The 14,098-nt window shown below is 45.5% G+C and overlaps 2 protein-coding genes across 2 annotated transcripts; one reads left to right on the top strand and one right to left on the bottom strand.

Annotated features, from left to right (window-relative positions):
- Window positions 1–4,671: 4,671 nt before the first annotated feature.
- Window positions 4,672–9,298, bottom strand: LOC133535050 (E3 ubiquitin-protein ligase RNF182). The gene is made up of 7 exons (XM_061874466.1): window positions 9,018–9,298; window positions 8,393–8,582; window positions 8,172–8,325; window positions 8,040–8,107; window positions 7,286–7,394; window positions 6,999–7,216; window positions 4,672–6,927 (listed from the first exon to the last, which is right to left on the bottom strand). Exons 2-7 carry the CDS (start codon window positions 8,576–8,578, stop codon window positions 6,745–6,747), a joined length of 918 nt encoding a protein of 305 aa, XP_061730450.1. The 5' UTR covers window positions 8,579–8,582; window positions 9,018–9,298; the 3' UTR covers window positions 4,672–6,744.
- A 303-nt stretch (window positions 9,299–9,601) lies between these two features.
- Window positions 9,602–11,935, top strand: snrpb (small nuclear ribonucleoprotein polypeptides B and B1). Its single transcript, XM_061875615.1, has 7 exons — window positions 9,602–9,759; window positions 10,714–10,865; window positions 10,944–11,055; window positions 11,131–11,283; window positions 11,352–11,481; window positions 11,561–11,686; window positions 11,765–11,935. The coding sequence occupies exons 1-7, from the start codon at window positions 9,757–9,759 to the stop codon at window positions 11,803–11,805; spliced, it is 717 nt and encodes a 238-aa protein (XP_061731599.1). The 5' UTR covers window positions 9,602–9,756; the 3' UTR covers window positions 11,806–11,935.
- The last annotated feature ends 2,163 nt before the right edge of the window (window positions 11,936–14,098 follow it).

Here is a 14,098-nt window from a genome sequence, read left to right as displayed (position 1 = left end):
GTGCTGCTACTTTTTGTAGCGACGCTTTTGCCGCATAAATGTTGAACATCTTCCCGCTAGAAGCCGAGCCACCGCCGGACGATGGATTCCGTGCTGTTTTTTTTGGGAAATAATTATTCCTCCATTTGTTACCAGATTCGCACCTTCTCTTTCTCGTATTACCACCTGCACCTCACCGTTAGCACCACAATGTTACCATGTCGCTACCTCTCTGTTCCACGGTAGATTGTGACGTTGCACACGTGACGTATGTAAGAAGGTGCGCTTGGTTTACGTCTCTGTGAGAAGGAGAGACAAGAAAGAGTGGGAAACGCATGCAGTGTATTGCCTGCAGCTAAAAGCAACTGCGTGAGAACGTATACTCTAATATCACGATATAGTAATTTTCTATATCGCACAGAGACAAACCCGGGATATATCGATATATCGCCCAGCGTGATGAGATCGATACTTAAATGACTCCAATTTTCCTCACAGAGTTCATGCGAGGTCAACACATCTTTCTCCCTCTCTCTGCTCACTCAGGGACACCTTACCCCTCCCACAAATATCAAGCCAGTTGAAAAAAATCTCAAATGTTTTACTGGAACACAAAACTATCCACTTATATGTTTAACCTGAAATATGGATATGGCTAAATAAGATAACCTAACCTTTTTTGCACCAAGGACCGGTTTAATGTAGGCATTATATTTATGGACCGGCCTTCCACGTATGGCAGCTAAATATAGCAAATAAGTGCATGAAAATGAATAGATGAAAAAAACTCACCATAACATTGACTTAGTGGGAGCACCTGGCCTTTTCTCTTTCAAAAAATATTGTTTTTATCATCTTTAAAAATCTGTGTGGAAAAGTGTTCTGTGGTCTGACGAGTCCACATTTCAAATTTTATTTGGAAACTGTGGACATGGTGTCCTCCGGAACAAAGAGGAAAATTACCATGTGGATTGTTATAGGCGCAAAGTTAAAAAAACATCATCCGCGATGGTATGGGGGTGTATTAGTGCCCAAGGCATGGGTAACTTACACATCTGTGAAGGCACCATTAATGCTGAAAGGTCCATACAGGTTTTGGAGCAACATATGTTGTTATCCACGCAACTTTATCATGGACGTCCCTGCTTATTTCAGCAAGTCAATGCCAAGCCACGTGTTACAACAGCGTGGTTTCGTAGTAAAAGAGTCCTGGTACTTTCCGGGCCCGCCTGCAGACCAGAGCTGTCTCCCATCGAAAATGTGTGGCGCATTATGAAGTGTAAAATACGACAGCGGAGACCTCGAACTGTTGAACGACTGAAGCTCTACATAAAACAAGAATGGGAAAAAATTCCACTTTCAAAGCTTAGTTTCCTCAGTTCCCAAACGTTTATTGAGTGATGTTAAAAGAAAAGGTGATGTAACAAAGTGGTGAACATGTCCTTTCCCAACTATTTTGGCACATGTTGCAGCCATGAAATTCTAAGTTAAGTATTATTTGCAAAAAAAAAATAAAGTTTATGAGTTTGAACATCAAATATCTTGTCTTTGTAGTGCATTCAATTGAATATGGGTTGAAAAGGATTTGCAAATCATTGTATTTCGTTTATATTTACATCCAACACAATTTCCCAACTCATATGGAAACGTGGTTTGTATTTGTACGTTTTTCTACCTTCAAGGTACTCAAACCGCTTTGACACCATTTCCACATTCACACACTGATGGCGGGAGCTGCCATGCAATGCCCTACCACCTATCATTAGGAGCAAGGGTGAAGTGTCTTGCTGAAGGACACAACGGACGTGACTTGGGTGGCAGAAGAACAAATACAGCAAATGGTAACTTCCTATCGGAATTTTTATAATTAATCTATGAACAAGCTTATTGGTGTGTCCGGTGGGACTGGCGAAAGTTACGTAGAAGAAAATGCAATCGGTTATAAATTATTTAATGTCTCTCTGCGGCCAGGTAGCAAAATTCATCACGGACCGGTGCCGTTCCCTGGGGACCACTGAGATAACCCATTTGTATTAATTGTTAATGCAAATTACAGACTTATTGCTAGTGTCATTAATAAAATTACTACCATTTTATTAATAGACTTACTTTATTTTTCAATTGTGTGTAGTAAAATGAAATAAGGGAATAATTGTATTCTTTGTAAATGCACCACTTTTTCAGGGGTCCGTCAAGGATGATGTCACACAAAGTAGGCGTGCCCTAAACTGGATTTCAAAATGGAAGTAGGTATACATCATATCTGGCCGCCATTTTTTTTTTTTTGTAGTTTTCTCAACTTTCTCAGTCTTTTTTGCCACTTTTGCCAGCTTTTTTAAAACATGTTGCTGGCATCAAATTCCAAATTAGCTAATCGTGGAGAGACGGAGCCGACGAGCCGACAGCAGGATAGGACAGACAGTGGTCCTACCCGAGATGGCGGCAAGGAGGCGGAGTATGCAGCGGAGCGGAGAGGCGGGGCACTCTTGGAGCGACACTGCAGCCAAAAGAGGCAGGTGCGTTAACGACACACCTGCTCCCAATCTCTGCATCTTCTGCTGCAGCATAAAAGGGGAGAAGGAGGAACAATCGTGGCAGAAGTAGGAGAAGAAACACCAGACGACGAAGACGACGAGAACGACCAGGACAGAGATGAGCCCCCACGGAAGACGCAGCCACCGGCTACCGAAAGGCGCGCCACGACGAGCAAGAAGAGAGGGCGCGCTAGAAATTGGCGCGACCGACTGGCAAGAAAACTCGGTTATTGAAATAATAAACCATAGTCAACCCTGCTACAATGCGTCTTGCATCGATGGTCACTGCAACCCACACGATGACGGCTGGAGACCTGTCACACTAATATTTCCAAAAAATAACAACGTTTTCCAGTTGTCTTTGCAGTCTATTCAATTGAACATCGGTTCAAAAGGATTTGCAAATCGTTGTATTCTGTTTTTATTTACGATTTACACAACATGACAACTTCACTGGTTTTGGTTTTTGTACTACCTCAGATCGATACCAAAATTCCCTGTACCACCCAACTCAAATTTAAGTACAATGTCTCATTGATATCATGTAGTACTTTACTGTTTGTGTCAGGACTAACTTTTACCTTCAGCAAAAAGGTTATTTTTTACATTGCTGCATTTTCAACAAGCTTTGTCGCCACTCTGTACTTTTCGTATTGTTTAGCCATTGGCTGCCAGAAGTATTGTGATGTTGCGCGCCCGTCAAGCTATGGAAAAACAAGATGTATGACTAGTAAGTTGTGTGTGGCGCCAATCCAACTAGGAAGTAATGCTGTGCTTCAATTGCTGCGGAAGTTGTCACAGGCTCCTTCAGCATTAGACTCTTAAATCCACAGTTCAAGAATGAGCGCTACCACAGGTCCTTTCTACCCACGACCATAAGACTTATGGTTATGTGATTACTGTGATGATTTTTTCCACGGTGTGCAATACGGATTTTAGTGGTTTTTTGTCATATTTTATCTTCTATCTATACATAGTAATGAGCAATATGAAGTATTCATTACTAATTTTTGTTTGTTTTTATCATGCTGTATGTAAAAAAAAAACCTGCCTTCCAACCTTGTAATTTCCCCATTGTGGGATAAATAAAAGTCTATCCAATCCGAGTTAAACCTACTCCCTGACAACTTCAAAGAGTGTGCTAGCTACTTGATTTGCAGCTTGGGCTTTTAGCCTATTGGCTAGCACACTAACCTCTACTATGGCGGTGTCAGCAAGGGAAGACCAGAAACACAATGCAGGTCCAATAGACTTGGAATAACGTCCCAGCCAAGTTGCGATGTCGAAAATCATGATGGCCACATCCACGAAAGCAAATTTGCTCCTCCCTCGTCTGAATACAGTGGGGCAAAAAAATATATTTAGTCAGCCGCCGATTGTGCAAGTTCTCCCACTTAAAATGATGACAGAGGTCTGTAATTTTCATCATAAGTACACTTCAACTGTGAGAGACAGAATATGATAAAAAAAAAGTCCAGGAATTCACATTGTAGGAATTTTAAAGAATTTATTTGTAAATTATGGTGTAAAATAAGTATTTGGTCAACCATTCAAAGCTCTCACTGATGTAAGGAGGTTTTGGCTCAAAATCTCACGATACATGGCCCCATTCATTCTTTCCTTAACATGGATCAATAGTCCTGACCCCTTAACAAAAAAACAGCCCCAAAGCATGATGTTTCCACCCCAATGCTTCACAGTTTGTATGGTGTTCTTGGGATGCAACTCAGCATTCTTCTTCCTCCAAACACGACGAGTTGAGATTATACCAAAAAGTTCTATTTTGGTTTCATCTGACCACATGACATTCTCCCAATCCTCTGCTGTATCATCCATGTATCCATTTTGGTATAAACTCAACTCGTCGTGTTTGGAGGAAGAATACTGAGTTGCATCCCAAGAACACCATACATACTGTGAAGCATGGGGGTGGAAACATCATGCTTTGGGGCTGTTTTTCTGCTAAGGGGACAGGACGATTGATCCGTGTTAAGGAAAGAATGAATGGGGCCATGTATCATAAGATTTTGAGCCAAAACCTCCTTTTATCAGTGAGAGCTTTGAATGGTAGACCAAATACTTATTTTCAACCATAATTTACAAAGAACTTCTTTAAAATTCCTAAAATGTGAATTCCTGGATTTTTTTTTTCACATTCTGTCTCTCACAGTTGAAGTGTACCTATGATGAAAATTACAGACCTCTGTCATCATTTTAAGTGGGAGAACTTGCACAATCGGTGGCTGACTAAATACTTTTTTGCCCCACTGTATAAACAACTTATGGGAAAAATCCATTATTTCTGCAACCTTTAAATATGATGGATGATGAGGAAACTCCGACACTATTGCTCGCGATGTACAGCGTATTTACCACATGAAATAAATGTAGTTTACACTACAGTGACGTTGCCATATATAACGTACAACAAAACATTGTATCTGGCTGATTTAGTGTGACAAAAACAAATCAGAAGTGTTCATAACTGATATTATAGCAGCGGATATGATTTTTTACATCCAGAGCAGACATCTTTGAAACCAACTCGGTGTCACGGCCCGGGCGCACTCCAGTGGGCATTCATCTGTGTGCTGCGCTGCTTGCACCTGCACACGCCACTCCGGCTGCAGCAAGCGGCTGCATTCAATCGCCAGTCAGTCAGCACGCAACACACCTGCCACTAATGATTCTCCCTGGGCTTCTTAAGCCAGTTCAAACATGCGTTCCGGGCCAGAACGTAGCGACCTGTTCCAGTTCAGTAAGCTGAATATCTCTAGCTCTATGCACACTCTCTCTCTCTGTGTTTCTCCCCCTCTGTATTCATTTGTCTCATGTTTCTGGTTGTCTTCCAGCAGCATTCCTCCGTTCTCACGTCACAAGGTGTGTGTCTTGTCTCCCCCTTTTCCCTCTGGTTCCCTGGCTGCCTCTTGGATCTCGACCCCCCGCCTGGACACGGACTCTGACACCTCGCCTTGACCTCACGCCTGCCCACAGACCTCCGAGCTTGTCCCCTTGGACTTCCGCACCTCGCTCAACTCTTCCTACTCAGTGGCCTAGTGGTAGGTGGTGAGTTCAAACCCCAGCCATACCAAAGATTATAAAAAATGGGACCCATTACCTCCCTGCTTGGCACTCAGCATCAAAGGTTGAAATTGGGGGTTAAATCACCAAAAATGATTTCCAAGCGCAGCCACAACTGCAGCCCACTGCTCCCCTCACCTCCCAGGGGATGATAAAGGAGATGGGTCAAATGCAGAGGACAAATTTCACCACACCTAGTGTGTGTGTTACAATCATTGGTACTTTAACTTTAGCACTCATCAGATAATCGTTACACATAGTCACACACCATTTTGGATTATTTCACATTCCATACTTTTGTAAATATAATCAATAGAGCTAAAACTAAAGCCCTGCATTCTGTGCCATCTTCTTCCCCTGCTGAACCGTAACACTCGGGGTTGGTGAGAATGCTGTGACTTTCCGAGTTGGAAGTCCGACTTTAAGGGGCGTTCCAGTAGAAATTCCGACTAGGAAATCTGAAATTCTGACTTCTCGATACAAATGGAACGCACAAATACGACCTGACTCAAAGGACCTCAGGGTTCTTGTTCACCACAGGCAACAACTAAAGTTATTTTCCTGTTTGATATCTTTACTTTGCACACTCTCTCTCTCTGTGTTTCTCCCCCTCTGTATTCATTTGTCTCATGTTTCTGTAGTGGCTTTTGACTACTTTATACAAGAAAGAACTTCCCTCGTTTTTTTTTTCAACTTAATAAAAAATTAATTCCACCTCAAAATAAATGTTATTATTTAGTTTTATTCTATTTGTATTGCACATAAACAAGCAGTGAATTGTTGCAGGTGAAGATCCACTGTTTAGCTTAGCTTAGCACAAAGGCTAGCAGCTAGCGCTCTTGCTAAATACTCAAGTGTACACTGCTCGCATTACCTCCTGAGCTGATACTGCTAAGTTTCCTATGTAAACATACGACGTGTCAATCACATCGCCAAGCTAACTTCCTGTCTTTATGCTAAGCTAGGTCAGCAGTCTTCTTGCAGCACTTCTGCTAAGTTAGCGACGACGAATGAAGTTTAATGATTGATGGCTCAGACACATTTTGGAATGAATATCAGTCTGCTTCCTGTTGTCCTGAAGGCATCTTCTCTGATTGGCTGGCAGCATCGTGGAGGTACCAAGTTGGCGGCGGCGCATTGTTTGTCAACGTCACGGCAGCGTGCCTCTGCGTGCGGTGAGCGCCTCCGTGACCTCTTGGCAGAGACACTGGCAGAAGCCGTAGAGGACAAGCAGCAGCAGCGTGGACGGAACCAGGCTGACCAGGACCACGCCCAACCACATGTGGCCGATCATCAGCAGGTAGATGCCCAGAGGTAACGAGCTGAAGTACACCTGCGCCGCAAACCAACAACATCTGTCAACGCTCTGGCACCGCCTGCTTCCGTACATACAACAGCACTGACCAGACACAGCGCCCCCAGCAGGCAGCGGGGGAAACTGTGAGACGTCCAGGCGCGACACTTTTGAGCAGGCAGGTTGCAGGGCAGCGAGTCCAGGCTGGAGGGGCGGTACAGACCCACCACGTTGAGCACGCTCAGTGAGTCCGATGACGGCGAGTCATCAGGCAGCTCCATGATGGTGATGACGAGGCAGTCCGAGGAGCGATGCGCCGAGTCGGCACCTGGTGAGACGCAGTTTCAACTCCTCGCTAACTCAGAGAGATAATCAAAGCAAGGTGGTGGCTTGTCACCTGTCAGCCCGCTGGGACTCAGCACCACCTCGCCGTGACCCCCCCGGCGTGCTCGGTCCTGACAGGACAGTACCGCCAGGATGTGTCGGTCGTCCTCCATCAGCCACACCTGAAGACGACAGGAAGGTAGGTAGGTAGGTCTTTGCAACACGTTAAAGATTAGACAAACGAACAGTGTCCAGGGTTACAGAACAGGAACGCTGATGGGTCGCCACAAGGCGCCCCGTAAAAGATGGGAAAAGGAAAAACGCTGGGGAAGAAGATGAGTAAAAAAATACAATCGAGACTGGGCTCCTATAGGGGCCTAGTCTGGAGTGGGGAAAAAAACCTCCGTGCAATGCACACATAAACACGTTACATTTAATCATGACAAACTCGCAACAGAGGGGCGGGGAGTTGGGGCCCTGGAAGGCGACTGCTGCTTTGAAGCGCTGCCATCCAACCATCACCCAAAGGGGAAAAATCCGTGGTAAGGGCATGGGGTGGGAATGGGAGGTGTGTGCGTGTATGGCCAATTGTCTTGGGTGTGATGATGTAATGTTTTTTAGACTGAGGCCGATCTGCAAAAGTTTGACTCCAGGACGAGGGAGGGAGGTCAAAAGCATCTATATTGAGGTGTCCTCTGGGGTGTTTTTCAGAACAGCCTGGTCCTGTTTCCACAGCGTCAAGGCCGTTCGAACGAGTCAAGTCGGAAGGAATAAGGGGGAACATTAGCGAGCATCAACACGGTGAAGACAACAAAGGACAACGGCACCTCTTCATCTGGGACCCGGGTCTCGTGGCGGCAGAAAGGGCAGCTGATGATGGATGGGGAGGACTCGCCTGAACAACAAGATAAGACCGTGATGACGATGATGGCGGTTGTGCTTGCTGGAGGTGGACTCACCCATGTCCACCATCCTCTTCAGACACTTGGCGCAGACTCGGTGCAGACACGCAAGCAGTTTGGGTTTACGGCTGCGAGTGTCATAGCGATTGTAACAGATTTTACACTCCAGTTCCTCCAGCGTGTAAACCAGCGACTGGGCCCACGTCTGCACCTGCACATGTCCCACAACGTCTACGTTACTGCGCAGTCACGTTTCGAGGACCGCGTGGACGTCTCACCTTGCCTTCCATCTCCTGACCTGGCGCCGCCTTCTTTGCTTGGCTCATCCCTATTGGCTGTCGGAAGCAGGAAGCGGCGACGGCTGGGATTGTGACGTCGCTTCCCGTGACGACGACAGGCGACTGCTTTTCACTGAGGTGGTCCTGGGCGACAGGACGTCCAGCGTCCAACACGGAGACACGCATCCATCTGCAGGCACACTTGGGTCAGCAAGCCTCCTGATTGGTCCTCATCACAGCGATACAGTGTAAACAACAGCACTGCATTACACACACAATTCGTGTCAAGGCCATTGTTGTTCTCTTTTCATTACACAATTGTACACAGCAATACACGTAAACACTTTATTTATAGACACAGGCTGCAGCTCTTACGTAACTGACTGGAGTTGCTATGGTAACAGCTTCACTTGAATGGCTGATCACTCAATGTGATGATGTCATGTTGCTGGCTATCGCGCATTATAGGGTCGTGGACGGACACACGTGTGCGTGGATAACTCGAGAGCTCACCAGCTCGACAGATATTGTTCCGCCGTGACACGCATGCAAACGGGTGTACCTAATAAAGGGGGTGCGTGTTGAATCGGGCGTGTCACGTGACTGTACGCAGCATGTCGCTCACCTGATGCACGTGCGAGGACGGCTGTCACTCACTTGAAGTCGCCCACGTTCGACGGCACGGTCAGTTTGGGTGACGTGACGTCATCTTCATAGTCCGCTCGTGATCTCACTGCAGCGCGGTGCACGCGGCCAGCCAAGTGGCCACCGGGGGGTGGGAGTGAGGTGGGGGGTTTATCCCGGGTTACCATGGCAACTGGTCCCCAGAGAGATCAAACATGATCATGATTGTGTTCTGATCGGTACGTCATGTGTTTGTCCTCCGTGGTCACGTGACTGCTTGATGACGTCGCCTGCATGCAGGAGATCGCAAATCTCCCGCGTGAGATAATGATTATGCAGAGACAAATAACAAATAAAATATTAAAATATTGTATTTGGGTCAATTGCATGCGTACATAAAATAAAATCAATTTTAACATGAATGCACTCAACCTTTTCTGCTTAAAACCCCGAAAAAAACATTTTCCTTAAAAATAAATTAATTGTACGTTAGATTGTGAAATATGTTTTAGCTCTGCGTGCTTCACTCTCTGACCTCTGACAACGAGTTTATTGATGTTGCAGGGTCGGAACAAATGTTCGTTCGTTTCTGGGGCGAGCTTATCATGTAGCACCACCGGTCGTTACGCAACTTCCGGTAAAGGTCGAATAAAGACGGGGCTAGCGGAATAACCGCGGTTCAATTTTTTAGGTTTTGTGAGGTGAATCCGGCGGTAATCGGAGCCATCAGAACCGCAAACATGGTGAGTATCTTTGTAAATTAGAGCCGATATGTTTGCCACTTCGATGCGGCTATTATTGGCTTTATTTTGGTACATTTTGGGGGATGAATGAACGTTGCTGTGTTGTCCGAAAGCGGGAGTCGTATGCTAAAGCAATCCCCAAAACATAAACTTCAACATTCAACGGACATATTCCTTTTCTGTATTTGTTTCTAAAAGTCATGTGTGACTTGAAACATTTTATTTATGCGTTAATACATTTTTTTATTTCCGGGCTAGCATAGCTGCTAGCTAGCTAGCATTCCGACGTTGTCGTAACGTAAGTAGAGGGGCACATCTTTGCCCCTCGTGTTATAGCAGTATTGGGGAACTCATTTTGAATTTTGTATTTGTAATTAAGCAGGAGTCGCCTTGTATTGTGACTTAGTATGTAAACAATATGTAACGTGATCAAATGTCCCGCTATGCTCTTTGAGGTGTTGTAAGCATTTCACCAATCTCGCGCACTTTGCCAATTATACATCATTTTCATAGTGCGCAAGCAATTTGCATATCGCGAGACGAGATTTTGTGGATGGTTTAGTCAGTAACCGTACATTATTATATTTTATGAATAGTAAATCAAGTTGTGGTAGTAGTTTAGTCGTGGATGTACACTGTATAGTGGTTAGGGTTGGACTGATTTGAGGGCAATACTCAGTTATATTGTCCCGACTACAAATGAATAGATTGACATAAGTATTTAATAAATTATTTTGACACCAAAAACATGTATTTGCGCCCATTGGTTTGCAAAATGTGCACCACACATTATTCAAATATATAGCTCGAAGCAATTTGCAAAAAGATTGCGCATTATACAAATTTGCAAAATGCGGTTGTGCATTTTGCAAATTGCTCACATTGGTATTGTGCCTACAACATAGGTACTTCTTAAGAGGTCATAATCATGGTGGTGTGTGGGTTTGCTTCCAGACGGTGGGCAAGAGCAGTAAAATGTTGCAGCACATCGACTTCAGGATGAGGTGCATCCTGCAAGACGGTCGTATCTTCATTGGCACCTTCAAGGCCTTTGACAAACATATGAACCTGATTCTGTGTGATTGTGACGAGTTCAGGAAGATCAAGTATGCACTCCTTAAGAAACTTCCCAACTGTAGTGGTCTGTGTCAAAGTGGACGAGCAATGTTGTCTCTCTGACGCAGGCCCAAGAACTCCAAGCAGCCAGAGCGAGAAGAGAAGAGAGTTCTGGGACTTGTCCTGCTGAGGGGAGAGAATTTGGTGTCCATGACTGTGGAGGGCCCACCCCCTAAAGACGTAAGAACGCGCCCACACACACATTCACTGTTTCTTGCAAAGTAAATATTAAATGGTGATCTCTTGTCCCTTCAGACCGGCATCGCTCGTGTTCCTTTGGCAGGTGTGGCGGGCGGTCCAGGTGTGGGCCGGGCGGCAGGTCGTGGCATTCCAGCTGGTGCACCGATGCCTCAGGCTCCTGCTGGACTTGCGGGACCTGTGAGGGGTGTGGGCGGACCGTCGCAGCAGGTAACCACGGTGATCACACCTGCCATGTCAAGTCTCCGCAGTTGCTGAAAGTAGACTGCGTCTCCTAGGTTATGACCCCCCAGGGCAGAGGTACTGTCGCCGCAGCAGCTGCTGGCGCAAGCATTGCTGGGGCGCCCACGCAGTATCCACCTGGACGAGGAGTCCCGCCCCCAATGGGCCGTGGAGCCCCGCCTCCTGGTAAGGTTTAAACCGATGTTCCCGTCATGTCTATTGAAAATGATGGCCACTAATTGATTTGGTCCTTGTCCTTACCCAGGAATGATGGGACCACCCCCTGGAATGCGGCCTCCCATGGGACCTCCAATGGGTATGCCTCCTGGCAGAGGAGCACCAATGGGGATGCCACCTCCGGGCATGAGGCCGCCTCCCCCTGGCATGAGAGGTGAGCACTTCTCTTGATGAAAACATGAAGTGGATTAATGGATATTTGCTCACCTGTAATCTCCTTTTATTGTTGCAGGACCACCACCTCCTGGCTTGAGACCACCTCCCCGTCCTTAAAAAGGAAGCTCATCCACTGTATAGATTTTTTTTTTTTTTTTTACAATTTTTTAAAATAGTTACAGGTGTTCTTCATGTTGGGCTGATTGTCACCGTGGTAACCAGTTCAATAAATGTGTATAAAAAAGCCGATCAGTTGTCAATGTTTGTGTCAAATAAGCATGTAAAACTTCATTGATAGCTTGACATAACACTAGATAGATAGATAGTACTTTATTGATTCCTTCAGGAGAGTTCCTTCAGGAAAATTAAAATTCCAGCAGCAGTGTACAGAGTTGAGATCAATTTAAAGAAAAAAGTAAATAATGGGGGTTTAAAAGGAAACAAAATAAAGAAATATTACAAAAAGAATAAAAACAATGGGAATAACAATATAACAGTAAAATAAGAATATAACAAGACAAAGTAGGCAGTAGTGACCATGTTATGAAAACGTGTTGCACTGTTAATGTTTTGCATCCCCTGTCATCCTAATACCTCCCGCCCCAGAGAGGAGTTGTACAGTCTAATGGCGTGTGGGACAAAGGAGTTCTTGAGTCTATTAGTCCTGCACTTGGGATGAAGCAGTCTAGAACTGAACAGGCTCCTCTGGCTACTGATAACGCTATGCAGAGGGTGACTGGCATCATCCAGGATGCTCACTAGTTTGTCCACAGTCCTCTTCTCTGCCACCGTCACCAGTGAGTCCAGTTTCATTCCCATTGTAGAACCGGCCCGCCTGATCAGTTTCTCAAGTCTGGAGCTGTCCTTAGATGTACTGCCCCCCCAGCACACTACCATGTAGAACAGAACACTGGCAACCACAGACTGGTAGTACATCCACAGGAGTTTTTTGCAGATGTTGAAGGAGTGCAGTCTCCTGAGGAAGTACAGCCTGCTCTGTCCTTTCTTGTACTGGTGGTCCGTGTTAACAGTCCAGTCCAGCTTATTGTCCACCCAAACCCCGAGGTACTTGAATGAGTCCACGGTCTGTACCTCAACTCCCTCGATCACAATACGTTGTGACCGTGGACTCGACCTCCCAAAGTCAATGACCAGCTCCTTGGTCTATGACGGATTGAGCTGCAAGACGTTCGTGTGGCACCAGACAACAAAGTCCCTCACCAGGTTCCGAAACTCCTCCTCTCTGCAGTCCCTGATGCACCCGACGATGGCTGTGTCATCCGCGTACTTCTGGATGTGACACAGCTCTGAGTTGTAGCAGAAGTCAGCGGTGTACAGGGTGAAGAGAAGAGGGGCCAGCACCGTTCCCTGCGGTGCTCCGGTGCTGCTGATCACAGTGTCAGACGTGATGTCCTTCAGTCTGACGTACTGTGGCCTGTCGGTGAGGTAGTTCGAAATCCAGGCAACCAGGCAGGGGTCCACTTGCATTTTGTAGAGCTTGTCCTGAAGGAGGCGGGGCTGGATGGTATTAAAGGCACTCGAGAAGTCCAGGAACAGGATCCTCACAGTGCCATTTCCCTTATCCAGGTGTGAGTGGGCTCGATGCAGCAGGTAAAGGATAGCATCCTCCACACCAACACCTTCCTGGTACGCAAACTGCAGGCTGTCCTGGGCATGTTGCACCTGTGGTCTGAGGAGGCTGAGAAATAGCCGTTCCAATGTCTTCATTAGATGAGAGGTGAGCGCCACTGGTCTGTAGTCGTTCAGCTCACTAGGGCAGTTCTTTTTGGGAACTGGAACGATGCACTAGACTGTTGCTGTAAATTTAAACAATATTTACTGTCAATGTTTATAAACATCTGTGATGAGGTGGCGACTTGTCCAAGGTGTACGCCGCCTTCTGCCCGATTGTAGCTGAGATAGGCACCAGCCCCCCCTGCAACCCCAAAGGGAATAAGCGGTAGAAAATGGATAGATGGATGGGTTTGTAAACATACAGTAAAGTCTAGGACTCAAGCACTGTGACAAGTTCTTTACAATTTTGCCTTTATCATACGCGATAGATTTGAAATAAGCCAATGAAACCTGTATGTGTTGAAGGAAGACTTTCATCTTTGAACATTAACAAATATATAGAATTTGCCACATATGAATTATAGCTAAGTAGGTAATTTTATTTTCAGTGGCTTGACAATTGTGAATATATTGACATGTTTTCTCTGACTACAAAGTGTTCACAGCATGTGTTTGGAAACACTCAATGCTATTCAGTAATCACTGATATAGAATAGACGTGTTCAAGCTTTTGACCGATATTGGAGTTACTGACATATTTATTGCGATGTATTTAATAAAACCAAGCCTGTTTTCTACGTTTTTAAAATAAAAAATGAAAATTCAATCTAAAACA

Source organism: Nerophis ophidion, linkage group LG16, assembly GCF_033978795.1.
Source record: "Nerophis ophidion isolate RoL-2023_Sa linkage group LG16, RoL_Noph_v1.0, whole genome shotgun sequence".
Taxonomy (NCBI): Eukaryota; Metazoa; Chordata; class Actinopteri; order Syngnathiformes; family Syngnathidae; genus Nerophis; species Nerophis ophidion.
The sequence above is the reverse complement of the archived record's forward strand: the minus strand, read 5'-3'. Positions and strand labels throughout refer to the sequence as shown.

What these genes read in the sequence shown, in the direction of transcription:
- LOC133535050 (XM_061874466.1), bottom strand. Translation starts at nt 8,578, where the DNA reads ATGCGTGTCTCCGTGTTGGACGCTGGACGTCCTGTCGCCCAGGACCAC. An exon ending in GAGTCCCAGCGGGCTGACAG is followed by an intron (nt 7,217 to 7,285) that starts GTGACAAGCCAC and finishes GCGTCTCACCAG; the next exon opens with GTGCCGACTCGGCGCATCGC. An exon ending in TGCTGGGGGCGCTGTGTCTG is followed by an intron (nt 6,928 to 6,998) that starts GTCAGTGCTGTT and finishes TTTGCGGCGCAG; the next exon opens with GTGTACTTCAGCTCGTTACC.
- snrpb (XM_061875615.1), top strand. An exon ending in GACGAGTTCAGGAAGATCAA is followed by an intron (nt 10,866 to 10,943) that starts GTATGCACTCCT and finishes TCTCTGACGCAG; the next exon opens with GCCCAAGAACTCCAAGCAGC. An exon ending in TGGGCGGACCGTCGCAGCAG is followed by an intron (nt 11,284 to 11,351) that starts GTAACCACGGTG and finishes TGCGTCTCCTAG; the next exon opens with GTTATGACCCCCCAGGGCAG.